General features: G+C 48.8%; 1 protein-coding gene across 1 annotated transcript in view; it reads right to left on the bottom strand.

Moving 5' to 3' along the window:
- Positions 1-18,877, bottom strand: part of XYLT1 (xylosyltransferase 1) — a 348,573-nt gene that overhangs the window by 293,736 nt on the left and 35,960 nt on the right. The window contains exons 2-3 of the mRNA XM_061209861.1: positions 8,591-8,793; positions 8,008-8,539 (exon numbers count right to left, since the gene is read on the bottom strand). Of these exons, the coding sequence (XP_061065844.1) occupies positions 8,008-8,539; positions 8,591-8,793 (735 nt within the window). The remainder of the gene's footprint in view (positions 1-8,007; positions 8,540-8,590; positions 8,794-18,877) is intronic.

The raw sequence follows: 18,877 nt of genomic DNA, 5'->3' as shown, positions 1-18,877 counted from the left end.
TCCATGCTGTCTTCCATCCTAATCCTTACACTTCGGTTCCTTTTTATTTTAAGACAGTGTGGGCCAAATGAAACCTACCCACGGGCCATGAACACGAGGGCCGGTCTTGCAAACATCTCTCGTGGTGAGGCTGCGTCCGGCGAAGGCGGGAGCAGGGGCTGTGCCTCATCGCAAAGCCCTCCCAGGTAGGAAGGTCCCTGCATCGCAGGGGAGGAAACCAAGCCCCAGGAGGCGAAGGAACGTGTCTGGGTCACACACTGCTCCCCCAACCTGACACTGCATGACACGCCTCGCAGCCCTCACAGCTTCCGACCACCTGCTCCCCTCACAAACCTCATCTCTGGGTTTGTCTCTGGGCTCCTTATTCGGCCAGAAGAAGATGAGCTTGAACTCCATGGATGGAGCAGTCAGGTCTCAAGTCTGGCAGCTTTGGGGGTGGTAGGAGACTTGAGGGCTTCCAGGCTCCTGAATCACACTATTCCTGGCCCCCACCTGACAGAGGACACCTTTCTCTTGTGTCCAAGAAGCCACTCTGGAGTGAACTGGGCTAGGACCGGAAAGGAAGCTCTCTGTCGATAGGCCGTGGCCCTAACCCTCTCCTGCTGGACTAGCCCTCCCTGAGGGGAGGGGCACATCTGTCCTGTTTCACAAAGGCAGTCCCAGTGCTGGGCACGGTTGGAGTGGAAGATGGGTGGATGGGTGAATGGGTGGACATGTGGATGGATGCAAGGATGGATGCATGGAAGCATGGATAGATGCATACATGGATAGGAGGGAGGGGAGAGAGGGCAGGGGTAAAGGACAAGGGACTTACTGACTCTGAATTGGGTAGAAACCAAGAATGCAACCTTTGGGGTCACCACCAACCTTCAACTCCTAGTCTGGTTCCCTCTTAGCTCTTTTACTTTCATCCAACTTATTGTCTTGCTTTTATTATTTGTAATCAGTAAAACAGATGAGACTAAGAGCCCTTAACTTGCAGGACAAGGATTCAATAAGATCATGTTTTCCCAGGACTCACAGTGTCTAGAGCAAGGTCAACATTCAATAAAGAGAAATCCTCCTCCTCATCATCAGGATCATAGTTACAATGTCTGTACCCCTTAGGTAGGCGACATTTGCATCAATTTCTCTGCCCCATTAGCTCAACTCCTTTGGGCTTAAACCATGTGACTTGTGGCCAAGGATTACAGCAAAGGATCCCCTGGGAGGAGAAATGCTTGTCATTAGCATCCACGGACACATCAGCGTGGATTAGATGCCCAGATAAGCCAGCAGTCACCTGGCTGGAACAAACCAGGCCTGACACAGAACACATCCATTTTGTTGCCCTCAGAGGGCCCTGAAGGAGATTTTCTCCTCCCCCAGAAGACTGGAGAATGCCTTTAGGGTCCCACCCCTTCCCCATCCGGCCAGGTGTCTGGGCTCCCAGACTCTGATACTAATCACTCCAGCTCCCTGCTCACTACAGCGCTGACGGGGTGAAGGTGACACACACACCCGCCCCGTCCCCGCCACCTTCTTCGTCAAGGCTCCGGCTTGCGATGGGGGAGGGAGCAGCCCTAACCACAGGGATCAGAAGGGCGCAACCCAGTGAGTATCTGAGGGCAGACAGGTAGTTTCCATTGCAGACGGAAAGAAGGAAGTGCCTGCAAGACAATCAGCCTGCGTGTTCTTGGTGATACCTCCTGGTCTCACCCAGGCTCCTGGGGAAAAGTCATGGGTGAGCAGAGCAGCAGGAGGCCTGCTGACGATGAATGAAAGTCTGTCTCTCTGGTCAAGGAAGCTTGCACAGCACCCTCTTCCCCTCCTCCCCTGGCTGGGGGAGCTGAATTCAAAACACTTTCCTCCGCCAACTCAGCAGTTCAAGTTCAATTACTCCTTAGCGTGCAGAATGCATATTTCACTAAAGGGTGATACCTTCTCTTCCTGGACCATAAAATCCTGTCCTTGGGGCGGGGCACTGTGACCGAATCACTTACCTATGCCCCTCCTTAAATGAGGTCTGTGGTTCCAAGGTTGGGGACCTTCACAAGATGCTTAGAAGAGGGAGACTGTGGAATAGAGTGACTGAGAGCACAGACTGCCTGGGTTCAAATCCCGGCTCTGTCATTTATACTGTGAACCTTGGGAAAGTTACTTAAGCTCCCTACGCCTCAGTTTCCTCACTGTAGCATGAGGTTTAAATGAGCTAATATTTGTAAAACACCCCAAACAGGGCCTGGTTCTATTAAGCATCGTGACTGTTGGCTGTTGAAACATAACAGTACATTCCTTAAAGGAATAAAATACATAAGGAGGACAAGAATAGTGCCTGGCACATCGTAACTGCTACATAGGCATCATTACCGTTATTATGATTACCCTTCTATTTGTCTCATTATTCAGGGGTCTGATTCAAGGAAAACTGCATACCTCAGGGTCGGCACATTTTTAGGAATCTGCAACAAGTGAGAAAAGTGGTATGAAGATTTTCAGGAATGAGCTGGCTGCATTTAGGTTTGTCAAAGAACTACACAGACAAGGCACTCTGAAATCTGTACATCGATTGGAATGGGGCAGTCCTGGGTCTGGATCCCAGTGTGCTGCTCCCCAGCCTTGCAAGCTGCTTCCCTGCTCTGAGCCTCAGTTTCCTCATCTGTGAAGTGGGGACAGCAACAGTTCTATCCCACAGAGTTAGGAAGATTCAACTGAGATAGTGAGGTAATATCTACAGAGTTTTCATTATCCCTGCCACATAACTGGTACTCAGAAGAGCAGCAATCTCTAGCCAGGAGTCCTTAGTCTCAATTCTGTATATAACATCTTCTTACATCCTGAATTATTATTTTTTGTGTGAGCAATTAACATCATATGTGCATGATTTATGATTTGTTTTTAAACTGGACACTGTACAGTATCTTTTCATTTTTGTAAAAATAACATACTATCAAGTTTGTCTTTAGATAGCCCTGTCCTTAATGGTATTTTCAATAGCCACCAACCTTGCCTGGTAGAGTACAGGGGTTTAAACTGGCACAGAAATTTAAAGCGCGTTTTATTGGTACATGGTACAAATTAGTTACAGATAGAGTTTGGTTTTTTCCCATCTTCAACTGTCTTTGATTCAACTTGTACAAAATAACTGTTGTTCTATTAACTGGATACCACTCTGTGATTGCAAGTTAATAATAATAGTAGTAGTAATAAAAAAAAACAACATCATATATGCAAAACACCTAAAGGATGCCTGGCAGCTGGCACTCAATAAACGTTAGCGCTCCTCCCTCTCCCACATTCCAGCCTGCTCCGAGGCTGACACACAGAGAGGGAGTTGGACGCATTCTATTGCCTTGGATTACACTCAAACCTTACTTGGCTTGGGAAAATGAATAATTGCGGAAATTTGCTTATTTTCAAACATGCTAAGAGTTTCTTTTTAAGAACAACGGCTCACATTTGGGCATTTATTATGTGCCAGGCGCAAATTGGCTCACACGTATTATTACATTTCATCCTCACATAACCCTATGAGGTGGCCCTGATTTTCAGAGGAACGAAGTTAGAATGACTTGCCCAGGATCCCAGGGGTGGCCAAGAGCAGAGCCGGGACCTGAACCCGGCAACGGCAGACCCAAGGATAGTTAATGGAGGCCTCTTTCACTTGTGCTGGGGCCTGGCACGGGTTTCGTGTGACTCTTCTCCTGCTCCCACACCCCTTCCTTTGAGCTTGGGTTTTGTTGAGGCTGAGTTTGTATTTTATTTATTTTTTCATTTTCCCCAAAGTATTTTCTCTCTGGTTCTGGTAGATAGGGGCTGGGGGCAATAGAAATGGGAGATGCAAATGAAAAAAAGGGAGAGTTATCATAAGTGACAAGTCTTAGGGCAGTATTGACCAAGATAGAGACCAGGTCCAATTATGCTGGCAGCGTGCATTTTTGTCTTTCTGCATGTAGATTTAAGGCCCCACTGATCATAAATAGCTCTGGGTGGAAGGACAGACACTTACTGCAGAGATATCCTTAAGGATATTTTGTTTTCTGGGGAAACACACACACACACACGCACGCGCGCACACACACACACACACACACACACAACGATGTCAGATATCTGCTCTAGCTCAAAATAATTTCCTTTTCTATTAAGACCCTGGATCAAAGTTGGACAATCCCCAGCAAACAGGAACTTATGCTTTGGCTTCCTATGTGCAAAACAGCAAGCATTTGTCACTCAACCTTCTGGAAGATTAAAATAAAAAGAATTGATAAACTAGAGAGAACGTCTAAAGTGTAAGACTGGAAGGAAAGTGAATATATATATATGTAAAATATATATAAGCATATAATAATTTCTACTTTTATTTATCTATTTTATTTAACATTTTCCAGTACCTGATTAAGCAGATGGCAACATTTGCATCGAGATAAATATTGTTCAGTGACGCGCATTTCTGTACACGAAGCGTAATGCACTGCTCAGGCAAAACAAAACTCCACTGAGAGGGTGAGAAAAACAAACCATCAATAAAATACCCTCTCTTCTCTCTGGTCTCAAAATATTTGGATAGAAAGAAAAGCTACGCCTCTGAGGCTGTTAGAACCAGAGGCGATCTGGATACAGTGAACCAATTTTTCAAAGTCACTGCCAATGTCCGAAAAAGTCCTGAGTTATCTGAGTCATGTGAAGTATGAGGAATTTCTGCCGAAAAATCAACATCTCAAAGGGGTCAGACAATACAGAAAGCCCATTCTACTTTAAGAGTGTGTGAGTGAGTGTGAGAGTGTGTGTGTGTGTGTGTGTGTGCACAATAAAAAATTAGGTTTCTTAAATGAAACTTACTGAGTAATAGTTTATCTAAGGGCACAAGCGATAAATGTGAGGACTTCAGAGGATCACTGGGGGCAAAGGGAAAGAAAATAAACATTCGTTCCATTAACATACAGTTCTCTTTCATTCTCCCCAAAATTGATTCAGAACCTGTAGTGTGATCTTTTTGACACTCTCCTCAATGTTTTCCCTCCCTTCATAAGTGAGCCCATCTGTTTCTTACATTCTGAGATGACAATAAAATCCACAGCTTACTGGAGACCCAATGAAGGGATGAGTATCACGGCCGCAAATCTCAGCTGCCATCCACCCAATAATTCTAATATGTAAGAGCTTTGACAGGGGCGGAGAGGAAAAGGGGAGCTTGCAGATCTTTTAGGGATGTGCCCGGCTCGCACCACCTGCACTCTCTCTGGCTCTGTCTGCTTGAGAAACTGGGTGTTTCTTCTTGACTTCTTAAAATGCACCAAAATTACAATCAGATCCTTCCACTGGGGTGCAGCTCCCCAAACATAAAAGGTACAAGTGCAGAAGCTCTGAGAGGTTGAGCACAAGGAAGCAGCAAGGTCTGGTTGAGAAAATGCTCGGTACACAGCGCCTGCCTGACACTCCTTGGGACACACCCACCGCCACTACCACCAGAGCCACGGAGTCCCTCTGCATCCCAAAACCGCAACTGCCCTCCCCACCTGCATCCTCTGCAGAGCACAGAGACGAAGCATCATCTCCCAAGCACGTGCCTCACCAGCTCTTTATGAGAGTCATCTGGAAAATCACAGGGAATTTTTTTTATGTCCCACTCCTGAGTCTCCCTCCAAAGCATCACGCACCAGCAGCCTCGGCAGGGTCTGCAAACAAACCACATGCTCTGAGGGCCTCAGTGGCCTGCCGAAAGGCCTGGTCCTCTCCTCCCAGCCTGCAACCTAAGCTCAGACAACGCCGGACTTTGGGAACAGCCTGCCCCCTTCTGGTCTCCTTGAGCTCCGTGGAAGGGCAGGGCTTGGGTGGGCACAGCTAGAGAAGGACAGACCCCCAGCTCCATCCAGCAGGTCTGCGCTGTGATTTCAGGATCTAGCAGGGCACTGGGGTAGACGTCGGGGAAGGGAAGAGAGAGGACACAAACAGATAAAGTACAAATCCAGGAGAGACAGCAGTGAACAACCGCATGGTAGACAACCACAAAGAAGGGAGAAGGGCAGAAAAAAAAAATACAGGTTATGTCTATATCGGAAGAAATTGAGACACTGGGAGATGTGTGCAGGGGGATAGTCACTGAACTTATAGATGAAAGCAGAGTTTCAGAAAAGCAAAGCAACTCTGCTGCTGGAACTGGCATTCCAAAAGGAATAAAAAAAGGAAAAGTGGCATGCTCCCACTTACCTTCCCAATTGCAAACCTCAGTGCGGCCGAGCTGGGGGATGAGAGAGTAAGACACAGAACTGAACGCACAAAGAGCAGGTGTGGACACAGGACCCAAAATGTCAGGGACCCAGGAAGAAATCAGCCAACCAGGCCTCCTTCCTTCCCTCCACTTGTTTCAACAGGTGGTATTTGCCTGGAAAGGCACCTCCTGATGCCTGTCTGGACCCCCGGATGCAAAGGGTACAGTAAGCCCTGTGCCTCCTACGTGTTCCCCAGGCTAGTGGTGCATGTCCTGAACCCCCTCCCACCCCACCTCCCCGCAGGGCTCCGAACCTAGAAAGAACTTCTAATTGCATTTCTGCCCGAACACAACACTATCTACTCCTGGAGTTCAAAGGCAGTGTCTGAGAGTACTCTTTGCTATAAATAAGAGGCATTCGGAATGTTCTGGTTCTCCATCAGGAATCTCACTCCACTCTCCTCCCCACAAATGGGGAAAAGATGTCTCTCCCTGCTACCCACACAGACCAGCCAGCAACGTGAAATGCCATCGCATCACGTCTTGGGCTGTCTCAGCCCACAGGTACAAAGAGCCGCACTGTGGCAAAGAGGGTCGCCTTGACGCCAAAGAAGTTTAGCAGATCAAAGAGCATCACGCTGTGTCCGAAGGCAGCCTTCGGTGAAGGCTCCCAAAGTGACAGACAACAGAGACATGCATTCAGTACCTAAGAGCCTGAAACTACGCCCTGGTGTCTAATGTCCGCAAGGGCTGGGAGAAACTCTGTAGGCAAGCGGAGTGATGAAGATACAGACAGACAGACACACAGCACATCGTTATGCCTCAAGACAGACACGCCCACAGGGCACTGAGACCCTGGCCCAAAGTTGGGCACTCTGACCTCTCCTGTGTGCCCCTAGCTCAGTGGGCTAAACAAGTCAGCCCAAAGAAGGTGTGCAAGTCACCCCTGGAGAAGTTGGGGGCAGGATAGAAGACACCCAGATGGCCCCAGAGGATCTGCGGAAGGAACAGTTTCAGAACATGGTCTGTTCACACCCAAGGAGGGCAAAGTAAACCCACAGGAGCCTAAGTCGAGATGATTTGATCTGACACACAGCTGGTGACAGGAATTAGCCACACACAAGACAGAGAGCCAGACACAACCACCTAGGAGAAGGGGCCATGCCCTGACACTGGAGAGAGGGCACCAGGACAGGGCAAGGTTAGACACGGGCAGGGTAGAGACAGGAGTCTCAGACATCCAGGGATGGAAGACAGGAGACTCAAAGTAAGACCAGGCACCCAAGACTGAGTCTTGACTCCGGGGCACGGTTGAGGACTTGGGACACCGATCCCAGACCCCCTCGCAGGCCAGGCAAAGACAACGAGGCAGCAAGCTGAGGACTGAGTTGTCTGCACCCAGCTGGGCAAAAACCAGAGATGCGACGAGCACCACCGCCTAGAGCAGCAGCTGAGGGTCCCGGCACGGTCCAGGCACTCAGACCGGGAGCGAGGCGCTAACATCCACAGGCACAGAGCAAGTCGGGGCGCCCAGCGAGAGTGACGGGGGACGGGGGCCCAGCCAGGCTCCGGTAACCCCCAAAGCGCCTCCTCTGGAGATAACTTCCCCAGACCCCAAGGGGGCAGTCCTCAAACTCGGGATGGGGCAGCCCTCGGCCCCTGAGCCTGGGAAGGGACCCAAGCCTGCTGGCTCCACATTTCTTTCCCCTGGAAGCCGCGGTTGAGCGGGGTTCAAGGGCTGGCGGGCGTGGGGTCGGGCCGCCTGCCCGTTTGCCTCCCTCCTTCCCTCCGGGACGCGAGCCGAAAAGGCATCTTACCAGCGCCCGCGCGGCCAGTGCCCCTCGGCTGGCCGGCTGCTGCGCGCGGGGTGCTCCGGGGCCGACTCCCCGCGCCCGCGCCGGCGGCCCCCGTCCTCCTCCGCCTCCGCCTCCGCCGCCTCCTCCTCGGGCTGCAGCCGGCTCGGCGGGCAGGTCCCGGCGCTCGCGGCGCGGGGCCGGGGGCGGCTGCTCCGCGCCGCCGACCGCTGCGCCCCCGCGGCGTTCTCCAGCCCCGGAGTCGAGGCTGCTGAAATTCCACACGACCAGCGTCTGCAGCAGCAGCACGGTGAGCGCCGCGAGCAGCGCCGAGTGCGAGCGCCGGGCCAGCCTCCGAGCGCACGCCGCCGCCACCATCTTCGGAGCGCGGCGAGCAAGCGGGGCGCGGGGGACCCCGGGAGCTCCGGGCCGCCCCCGCGCTCCCCGCGGCTCCCGCGGCCGCCGCCGCCGCCGCCGCTCAGGCTCCCGCTCGGGCCGCCGCCGCCGCCGCCGCCGCCTCGACTCGCCGCTGCTCCTCCTCCGCCGCCGCCGCCGCCTTCACCGCCGCGGCGCGGAGTTTTCAGACGGGCAGGGACCCGGACGTCACCAGGAGGAGGGGAAGGCGGGGAGGCGGGGAGCTGGAGGCCGCGGAAGGCGGCGGCGGGCGCGCGCGCTCGGGCGGGGCGCGCGGGGAGGGCGGGGGCCTAGCCCGCGGGGCTCCCCCTCCCCGCAGCCCCTTGCCTGGGCCGGGGGCGCCCCGTACGGGGAAGAGGCTGCGGGCACGCGGGCCGGGGTGGAGAGGGGTGGGGCCTGGGGGCGGAGCACGGGAGGAAAAAGGAGGAGGGAGAGGAAGGGGGTGGGGGCGAGCAGAAGGGCCCCCCCCCCAGGACCCGAGCCGGAGTGGGTGGGGGAAGGGGGACAGTTCCCGCGGCCGAGAAAACGAGGAGGGGTCAGAAAAGCAGGGGGAGCTTTGGGTGACGGTGGGCCCGCTCAGAATCTAGGGGAGGTCGGGAAGCTCTGGGGGGTCCTTAGATCCCCTTCCATGTGGGAAGCAAGCACGAGGCAGCTGAGTGGAGCGGGCTCCCCGCCCGGAGTTTGCGGTCCAGGTGTCTTCTATGGGCACAGAGACTGCTTGGCAGGTGGAGACGGGAGAAACGTGTCAGGAATGTCTCGGCCAGGGAAGGGGCTCACGCGGCGGACCCCTGGATCCCTGGCTTGAAGGGGCAGGGAGGAGGCTACGAATGAGTGTGAGTGACTTCTGAATCACACCCCACCCCCTAGTGCCAAAGATGTACTAAGTGCTTTATTGAGTCACTTCTCTGATCCCTAAGGACGAACAAGCCAAGAGACTTCCAAACCCAGTTGGCAAGCAAGTGTTTTCATGGGGAAAGGGAGACCCAGTGGAGTTTCTCAACCTTCACTGGCTGCAAGCCCCAAAGTCTGGCCCCTGCCTTCCACCAGGTCCATTCTTCTCATCCACCCTGAAGCCCGCCTTCCTGACTGCACAGGGCTCACCTCCTGGGGGAACAGGTCTTGCCTTCTGAAGTGGAGTTCCTTCCCATCAGGGCTGGACTGTCCTGGTGACCTTGAGCCAGGAGGACTCCTCCCTGGGCCTGAGCTTCCTCCTCTGCCAATGACGGTTAAGGCTGACGGTCCCAACGGACTCAAGTTTCATAGTCAGCCTTCTGTGACTCAGTCTTTCCCTCCCGTGTCCTCTTGCCCAGCAGCCCTGAACACATGGTGAACGGATAGAGGGAGCGGGTGGCCCAGACAGGACTTAGCACTATCAGAACACAGTAGCACATCAAATCCCCAGCTCGTCAATCTTGGACTCAGGGTGGACGTTTTGCATCTTGTCCACTGTGTTTGTAAACCAGATCCTAATTTTAAGGGAAGAAAGTGAAGGAATAAAGAGGATCCATCAGAGGAGGCAGGGAAGAGATTGTTTCATCCACTCAACGACAGTCTGTGGACATCAAGCTGTGTCAGACACTGGGCAAGGTGCAGGAATCCAAAGGTGGGTAAGGCTTAATTTCCTCTTCAGCAAGCTTGGGGTCTAGAGGAGCCAGATGTGCATGTCGGTCATTAACAAGCAGTGAGGTCGCTGTCACTTTGGAGATGTGCACAAAGTGCTATGGGTTCATGAGGGTGGGGTGGGAGTGACCACCAAAAAGATGCTTTCTGGATCCATGTAATAAGCCAGCCCGCTTCCCTGAACTGGGAGTGTAAAATGCCAGCTGGTGGCGGGAGGCGGGGGGCAGGTGGTCTGAACTTCAAACAAGACTCAGCCTTCAGACTATCCAAGCCTGGCCAGCCGTGTGGCCAGACATAGAGGCCTCCCCCTTGAGCTTAGCCCACCTAACCAGGAGTGAGCTAGAACAGAGGCAAGCTCCTATGGCCATGCCACAAGTCTTCTGTCATCTGTTTATCACCTGGGAATATTTTGGTTACAAGTAATAAAGCATATATTATACCTTTAAAAATAGAGTTTGCTGGATCATATAACCAAATGTTCCAGAGTAAAGATATCAGGTGAAGTTTGATCCAGCAACTCAGAACTATGACCTAGGACTCTTTTACTCTCCATCTCTCCTCTCTGCCTTTCATGAGGTCTGCTTCATCCTGAGGTTCTCTCTTCATGTCACAGCCGGGCATCAGTTAATTGTATCCTTTGTTCATTTCTAGCCCAGGAGAAGGAGGGTCAGTATTTCCCAGCATTCTCTTCAAAGGTCCAGATATTCTCTCTCTTTGAACCAGCTTTAGGTCATAGGTCACCCCTAAACCAAGCACTGTGGCCAGAAAGATAGAATGTGCTGATCAGCGTGGCCAAGGTCCCATACACCTCCTCTGGCACTGGGGCGAAGCCAGCTTCCCTACAAGCACCTGGATGTCCTATAAGGATCAGGATCTGACAGGAAGGTGGGAATAGGTGCCAGGGAGGCTGCTTCTACTCTATGCAGCCACTGTGATGCTTACATGACCTTGGGCAAGCCACTCCTTTCCCAGGACTTCAGTTTCTTTAATGCCAAATGAAGGATTGGATGAGGTGGTCCCCAAGATCATCATGTCATGTCCCCAAAACTCTTCCTCAGTGTCTAAAGAGAGTTTTCCAACCCAGCAGAGGCTGCCCTGGAGACTCTTGTCATCCCTGCCCTCTGGCCTGTCTTTGCTTCAACGGCTCTGCTGCGTTTTTCCTCTAAGCAGCAATGATGTTATCTGCTTCCTCCACGCGATACGTTTAACCACAGTCCTTTGGGGCCCACACTCTCGTTCAGCTCCCTCGAGGGCCACAGGCTGAAGGAGTGAGCTTAAGGATCCAGGCCCCCAAGTCCCTGGAGAAAGAAAGAGTGGTCTGTTTATCTCAACTCCTAAAATGCCACATGAAAAAGAGGTTTAAAAGCTCCGGCCAGGTTATGGGTGCCATAAACAGCTTATGTGAGGTTTTTAGGATGAAAAATCACCTGAGATAGAGGAGTGGGAAGGCAGGATTCTAGGGACCATCTTCCTGCCCCAAGACAGACCAGCAGCACCTCAAGCACCTTCGTGGAGCTCAAGCACTGCCTGAGACTCTGGCAGCAGCAGCCGTTAGCAACAGCGGCAAGTTTCTTAAGAATTTTTAAAGCTCATTCAGTCATTCAACACAGATGTATTGGACCCTATTATGTGCCAGGCGTCATGCTGGGCAAGCGAGATATAGAAATGAGGAAGATTCCCTAAGGAATTTTTCTTTTTAAGTACGGTTCTTACTCTTGCATTAACTGAGAGCCAGAGCTCAAAAGAAGTTCCAGCTGATTTGTGGGATTCCCTTCCCTTCCCCATCCCCAAATCTTGTTTCATCACCGCTTTCCAATGAGAGGAGAGTAAATCAGTGAATCAGTAGTTTTGAGCTCCTGGTTTGCCCAGCACTAGGCTCGGGGCCGAGAGGGAAATCGGGAGGAGAAGGGGGGGGGGGGCGGTCTTCACCCTCAAGGAGCTGTCAGATTCCCAGCTCTGCCGCTTTTTAACTGAGACTTTCAGCATCAGTTGTTCCCTTCTTTATGCCTCAGTTTTTTCATCTGTAAAATGGGGGGATAATAATAGGGCTTTTCTCATAGATTTCTTGTAAGGATTAAATTAGATAACCCATGTAAAGATTTTTTTCTATAGAGATTGGCACACAGTAAGTGCTCAATAAAGGTAAGGCATTATTGATTTCATTTATAACAGTAAGGCAGTGTCTAAAGATATAAGAGGGAAAAAAGCGTAGTCAGGGAAGGCAGCCTAGAAGAAGTGGCACTAAACCTAGTCCTTGGAGGACTGCCAAGTACCCCAAGGGTGGGGACCTGGTCTCATTCTTCTCGGCTCTCTCTGGCACTTTCCATAGTTCAGGGCACTGAGTCAACTTTGGTTGAGCAATGAACACCAATGACAGGCGTGCAGCTGGAAATGAGCTTGGTGTGTTCCTCCAGCGGCAAGACAGCTGGCTAGTGGATCTTGGCACTCACAAGTTCGCAGACCCCATCACAGCAACTTTTTAGTTGTATGATTTTAAGCAAGTTGTTTAACCAGACCTCAATATTTCCATGTGTAAAAAGTGAAAGAGAGTAATACCTATTTCTTAAGTTTACTAGGGGGCAGGGGCAGGGAAGCGGCGTCATATATTTCCTATAAGATGTTGGCACTGACCAATGGCAGAGTTGAAGGAATGTTAGCAGGCTGGTCTGTAAGGAAATGCTCTCCCCTTCTCTCAAATAGTTCTGGCAGAAGGTACCAGAGACCTAGGGCTTGGCATGCCTTCTTCTGAATTTAAATAAACTTCAGCCTAAGAATAAATTTAGTCAAATACATGGTTATTATTTTTTAAAATCTTAAGCATGTGCCTGTTTCTTTTTGGTTTATTAGAGGCTTTTTTTACCCAGACTCTACAAACTGACCCTGACTTTGCTCTTAAAAAATTAAAAACCTCCCCCTAGGTTTCACTTCTGCATCAGAGAGAAATCATCCACATGGGTCACCTGTTCCTGAGTGTCAGTAGGAGAGTTATGCCTGGCACGTCCATCTTCCCATCCCCAGGAATTCCCAATCCTCTCCAACAAGTGCATGCAAACACCAGGGTTCCAGGGCGCTTGGAGGTCAGAAGAGCCAGGATGCCCAAAGCCCCTCCCTCGGGGCCCCCAGAAGCACATGAAGCCATGAACACGCATCACCTGTACCACACACCCCCCCAACCCAACCCAAGAGAAGGAAACAGCCTCTGTTCAGACCACAGGCTTAGGCAGACGCCATGCCCCGCCAGACTCCCAGCTGTGCTTCTGAAACCTGCAGCTTTTCCAGAGAACCATCCACCCACTGTATCAGCAGAGGGAGCTCTAGGTAGCAAATAACTTTCCTCTGACAGCAGACTGTACTTTCCTATAGAAAAGATTTGCAGGAAACAACAAGGAAAAGCGGGGTTCCTAAGTGGAGCTGGTGTCCATCCTGTGCAGAAGAAAACCCCACCAATTTGCAAGGGTAGCTTGCGGGGTGGGGGTCAGGGCTGGGTGGTGATCCGGGAGAGGAAGAGACACCAGCTGAGGAAAGGATGCGTGAAAATCACCACACTGCTTAGCGGATTATCTGACCTTGTTCTCTACCAGCCCTTTGACCCACTTCTAGACATCTCACAGCCTTTGTCCTACCCTCCCAATGATGTGATGTTTGAAAAGGGAACACACTCCAGATCCAAGTCTTAGACTAGTTTGGCAGACTTTTTTTTCCTTTCAAATAAATGTTTATTTTGTGTGTTAGTGGTGTGCAATCTTGTCCCTAGGGCTATAGGCTTAGAACTGTGGTAGGACAGCAGTGATGATAGTGGTGATGATGATAATGATGATGGTGATGGTGAGAGTTAAAATATTTTGAGCACTTACTGTGTACGAAGCCCTGTACTGAGACTGTTAACAATAGTAGTCACCAAATATTTATTGCGAACCTACGAGATACCCAGGATGGTGCTCATGTCGGGGCATTCAATGCTGAATAAAACATGGAAGGTCCCTGCTCTCCTGGAGATTGCATGCTAGATTCTAGATTGCAAATGGGACCAAGATAAGTAAATAAATATGTAAACAAGTAATATCAGAGAGTGATGAGTGTTCTGAAGAAAATTAAAAGGAGCCATCTGCTAGAATGACCAGAATAGGGCAAGTTTAAACAGGCTGGCCAGGGGGCCTCAGTAAGGGGGTTACACTGGAGTGTTTCGTGAACTGTCTCATGAAACCCAACCGTTTGAGGAGTCTTTCTTTAAAGCACCATGATCTGTCGGCTGAATAAGTAACAGATCTATTTTTTTCAAACGTGTATACATGCTCCTGTAATGTATAAATGACAAATTTCGCTTAATTCATAGTAGTTCTTTTGTCGTTTTGCATTTTCTCAAACAATGATTAGTGAAAACTCAACAATTTGCGTGGTATGATGGGGGGATGGAATGAATTAGGAAAAAGTTCATTTAAAAAAGAAAAAAGTTAAAAGGATACCATCTTACCAAAAAAAAAAAACATCTGTAACATCTTATGGAAAAACCCAAATGAACCTTTTGGCCAACCCAATAATATTACACCTCAATCTTTTTTGTCCAAATACCCTTTTGTCCTATTAACTTTACACTCACGCCTCTCAGAGGTTCTGTGTGTTACCGATGTTTCTGTCTAGTCCCTATGTCTTTAAGTTGGTAGGTTCAGCCTTGTACCCCAAACTCTTCTCCTATCTTGTTTGCAGCCTCTGTTCTGCACCCTCATCTCAACCCATCTTGTACCTGTTGTTATTCCTCCATGTCGCTCAAGTCTCTTTCGCTTGTATAACTCAGGAATCCATTTCAAAAAGACTCAAGGGAAAAGGGCATTTATTGGAAGCCTCTGGGATATGCTTGAGTCTGCTAGCTGCCTTCCAAATACCCGTTCTTCCCTTCTTGCTTGATAAAGAATCCTGATTTATTTAGGGTGATGATATGCCCAAACAGAAAACAATGCTTCCCAGCTTTCCTTGAAGTTTAGGGTGATCATAGAAAGAACAGTAGATATCATTGTGGAGCTTCCAAGAACTCCTTTGGGGGAGGGTGCTAAATCAATTGGGATGAGTACCCTTTAGCACCTTTTCATTCCCATTCTTTCTGTCTGGAATATAGAAAGGATAGCTGGAACTCCAGCAACCGTCTTGTGACCATGAGAATAGAAGCCATTACTCACAAGTAATGAGCCAGAAAGAGAGAAGCAGCCTGGATCCCTGATGTCTTTGTGGTCTGCTGTATATGGCCAACTCTTGGACTTTGTTTCAAACCTGAGAATGAACCCCCGATTGGTTAAAGCCATTCAAAATGGGCTTCTGTTTCTATAGCTGGTACACTGAGGTGTGTGATGGAATTGAACAATCTAACTGAAAGAAGGTTAGGGATAAAGGTAGGCCTTGGAAAGAGCTGGAACCAGAGATCCAAACACGCCAGTCAGTCCCTCCATCTTCTGTCTCTGCTTCTCTCTGCACGCTTGGTTAATTCTCTCTCTTGTCAGAATGATGCGCTCCACATTTAAAAAACACAGCTGCCCAGCTTTTGAGTGTAAAGTCCCAGGGCCACCATAAAGGGACAGGTTTTCCCTCTACAACCATGGGCCTCAGGTGGGCCCTCAAGGCTGCTCTACCCCTCTGCATTTTGCTAGTCTGGTCACTCTCCCACACCCTGGTCTGCACTCCCCTCCAGTCTCTAACATCCCTCTCCCTTCCTCGCTTTCCTGAGGACCTGCTTTCTAGGTCACTGAGGAGGGAAGAAGCGAGCAGAAGGGAGTTTCCACAAGCTCCCTCTGCCTCATTTCCACACTACCCTGCATGTGCATTGACTACGTTTCGATGGACACACTAGCCAGGCTCCTGCCTGAGGCTCACTCTCCATCTGCCCACGAGACCCCAGTCTCTCTCCCCTGTTTATGGACATCACTCCACCGCTTCCCTCTCTCCTTTCCTTTATCATCATCTCCCCCCACCGGCCCCCCACCATCTACAGCATCATTCTTTCCAGGATTCAAACTTACTGCTCCTTCTCTGATTAAAAACAAAGTGGGACTTCCCTGGTGGCGCAGTGGTTAAGAATCCGCCTGCCAATGCAGGGGACACAGGTTTGAGCCCTGGTCCGGAAAGATCCCACATGCCGCGGAGCAACTAAGCCCGTGTGCCACAATTACTGAGCCTGCACTCTGGAGCCCGCGAGCCACAACTACTGAGCCCATGTGCCACAGCTACTGTAGCCCACGCGCCTAGAGCCCATGCTCTGGAACAAGAGAAGCCACTGCAATGAGAGGCCCGCGCACCACAATGAAGACCCAACGCAGCCATAAATAAATAAATAAATAAATAAACAAATAAATAAATTTATAAAAACAAACAAAGTCCTCTCTTGGCCCCAGTTCTCCATGTTTCTGTTCCCTTTGCAGCAAAAGCCCTCAGAAGAGTTACCTAACTCACTGTCTCCAGTACTCCCTTCCCATTTTCTCCTAAATCAGGCTTTTGCTCCCCGTCCCCACACTGGACTTCACACACACGCTAAACTACTCTTAAGCCCATCATCTCTCACCGCCCGTGCTGCTCCCCTCCCTATTACTCACGGTCCCCCATCACCCTGGCTTCCTTGCCGTCTCTGGCTTCTAGACCCTTCTCACGACACTGCCCTGGTTATTCATCCTGCCTGGAATGCTCTTCATCAGGATCTCTGCACGCCTCCCTCCTTCACTTGTTCAAGCTTTTGCATCCATGTCACCTTCTCATTTAAGCCTTTCCTGACTATCCCAGTGAAATTGCAGCCAACACTCCCAATCACCTTTACCGTAGCACTGATCACCTCATATAAAAATCATTTATTGTGGTTTTTATGTCTGTCTCACCCCATAGATTATAAGCTCCATGAAGGCAGGTGTTGTCTGTTTTGTTCACTGCTCTACCTCCATCACTAAGTGCTTGGTGCATAGTAGGTGTTCAATTAAATTTGTTGGATCAATGAATGAATCACTTTCTTAGACATAGTCCAAAAACATCTCAGCAAAGTGTGTTGATGATCCTGGCTTGAGCCTGGTGCTACCTGGGACCCATCAACTGTAGATACAGGAATAGGGTCCCATAAAAAGATGGAGAACTTATGTTAGCCATGTAATGACGGGGCCATTTGCAGGAGGGGAAGACCAACCATGCCATAGATGTCAGATGCACAGTGATGCTTGAGAACAAGACTCTCTCTGTATCCAAACCATCCCAGTTTGAATCCTGCATCTACTTCTTACTTCTTGCCTCTGAGGCTTTGACAAGTTGTTTCACATCACTGTCACCCTCCTCTGAGGATTGCCTGGAGCTTAAATAAATGAGTTAATATTAAAAAGCACTTGAACCAGTGCCAAGCACAAAGTAACACCAAGTTCAAAAACTGAAAACTATTAGAAAAATAACGAGAACTTGATAAAATAAATACATACATTTTTGAAGAAATCAATACTCTTCTTTTCCATACCAAGCAGAATAGAAATACATAAGGACAGGAGAAATTGCATTATGCAACTGACAAACTCAATTTAATAGGTATGTAGAGAAACATACTTACGTTAACAGAAATAAGTATTATTTTCTAGGATCCATGAAGTCTGAACATAAAGAAAGTCTCAACAAGTGAAATAAAAGAGATTTTGCTTGGGCATCATCAGAAAATCTACAAACAACAAATGCTGGAGAGGGTGTGGAGAAAAGGGAACCCTCTTGCACTGTTGGTGGGAATGTAAATTGATACAGCCACTATGGAGAACAGTATGGAGGTTCCTTAAAAAACTAAAAATAGAATTACCATATGATCCAGCAATCCCACTACTGGGCATATACCCAGAGAAAACCATAATTCAAAAAGACACATGCACCCCAATGTTCATTGCAGCACTATTTACAATAGCCAGGTCATGGAAGCAACCTAAATGCCCATCAACAGACGAATGGATAAAGAAGATGTGGTACATATATATACAATGGAATATTACTCAGCCATAAAAAGGAACAAAATTGTGTCATTTGTTGAGACGTGGATGGATCTAGAGACTGTCATACAGAGTGAAGTAAGTCAGAAAGAGCAAAACAAATATCGTATATTAACGCATATATGTGGAACTTAGAAAAATGGTACAGATGAACCAGTTTGCAGGGCAGAAGTTGAGACACAGGTGTAGAGAACAAACGTATGGACACCACGGGGGGAACGCAGTGGGGGGTGGGGGTGGTGGTGTGATGAGTTGGGCGATTGGGATTGACATGTATACACTGATGTGTATAAAACTGATGACTAATAAGAACCTACTGTATAAAAAAATAAATAAAATTTAAAAATTAAAAAAAAGAAAAAAAAGAGATTTTGCTCAAGCCAAAATCTCTCTGATAATAATCCAGTAATATTTAGAAATACATTTTTTAGAACTTTAAAACTTGAGAAACACAATCCTAGACAACAAAATTCAATCTTTTTTTAAAGCAATAAGTAAAAGAACACTTTATAACAGAATCTATAGAATACAACAAAAGCTGTAGTTAGAGGAAAATTAATAGACTTCAATGCCTTTATTATAAAGAATGACTAATAAAACAATAAGAGAACTTGTTATAAACCCCAGGATGTTAGGATAAGAAAAAAATAAACTAAAAAATTCTGAATAAAAAAATAATAATTATAGAATCTGATGTAATAGACTAGAAAGCACAAATAGCAAAAAAGAAAACAAGCTCAAAACCTCATTTTTGAAAATACCATTTTGGGTGAAGGGAATCAAAAGGTACAAATTTCCAGTTATAAAATAAGTCCTCAGGATGTAATGTACAGCATGGCGACTATAGTTAATAATATTGTATTATATATTTGAAACATCTG

This window comes from Eubalaena glacialis, chromosome 13 (genome assembly GCF_028564815.1).
Source record: "Eubalaena glacialis isolate mEubGla1 chromosome 13, mEubGla1.1.hap2.+ XY, whole genome shotgun sequence".
NCBI lineage: Eukaryota > Metazoa > Chordata > Mammalia > Artiodactyla > Balaenidae > Eubalaena > Eubalaena glacialis.
The sequence above is the reverse complement of the archived record's forward strand: the minus strand, read 5'-3'. Positions and strand labels throughout refer to the sequence as shown.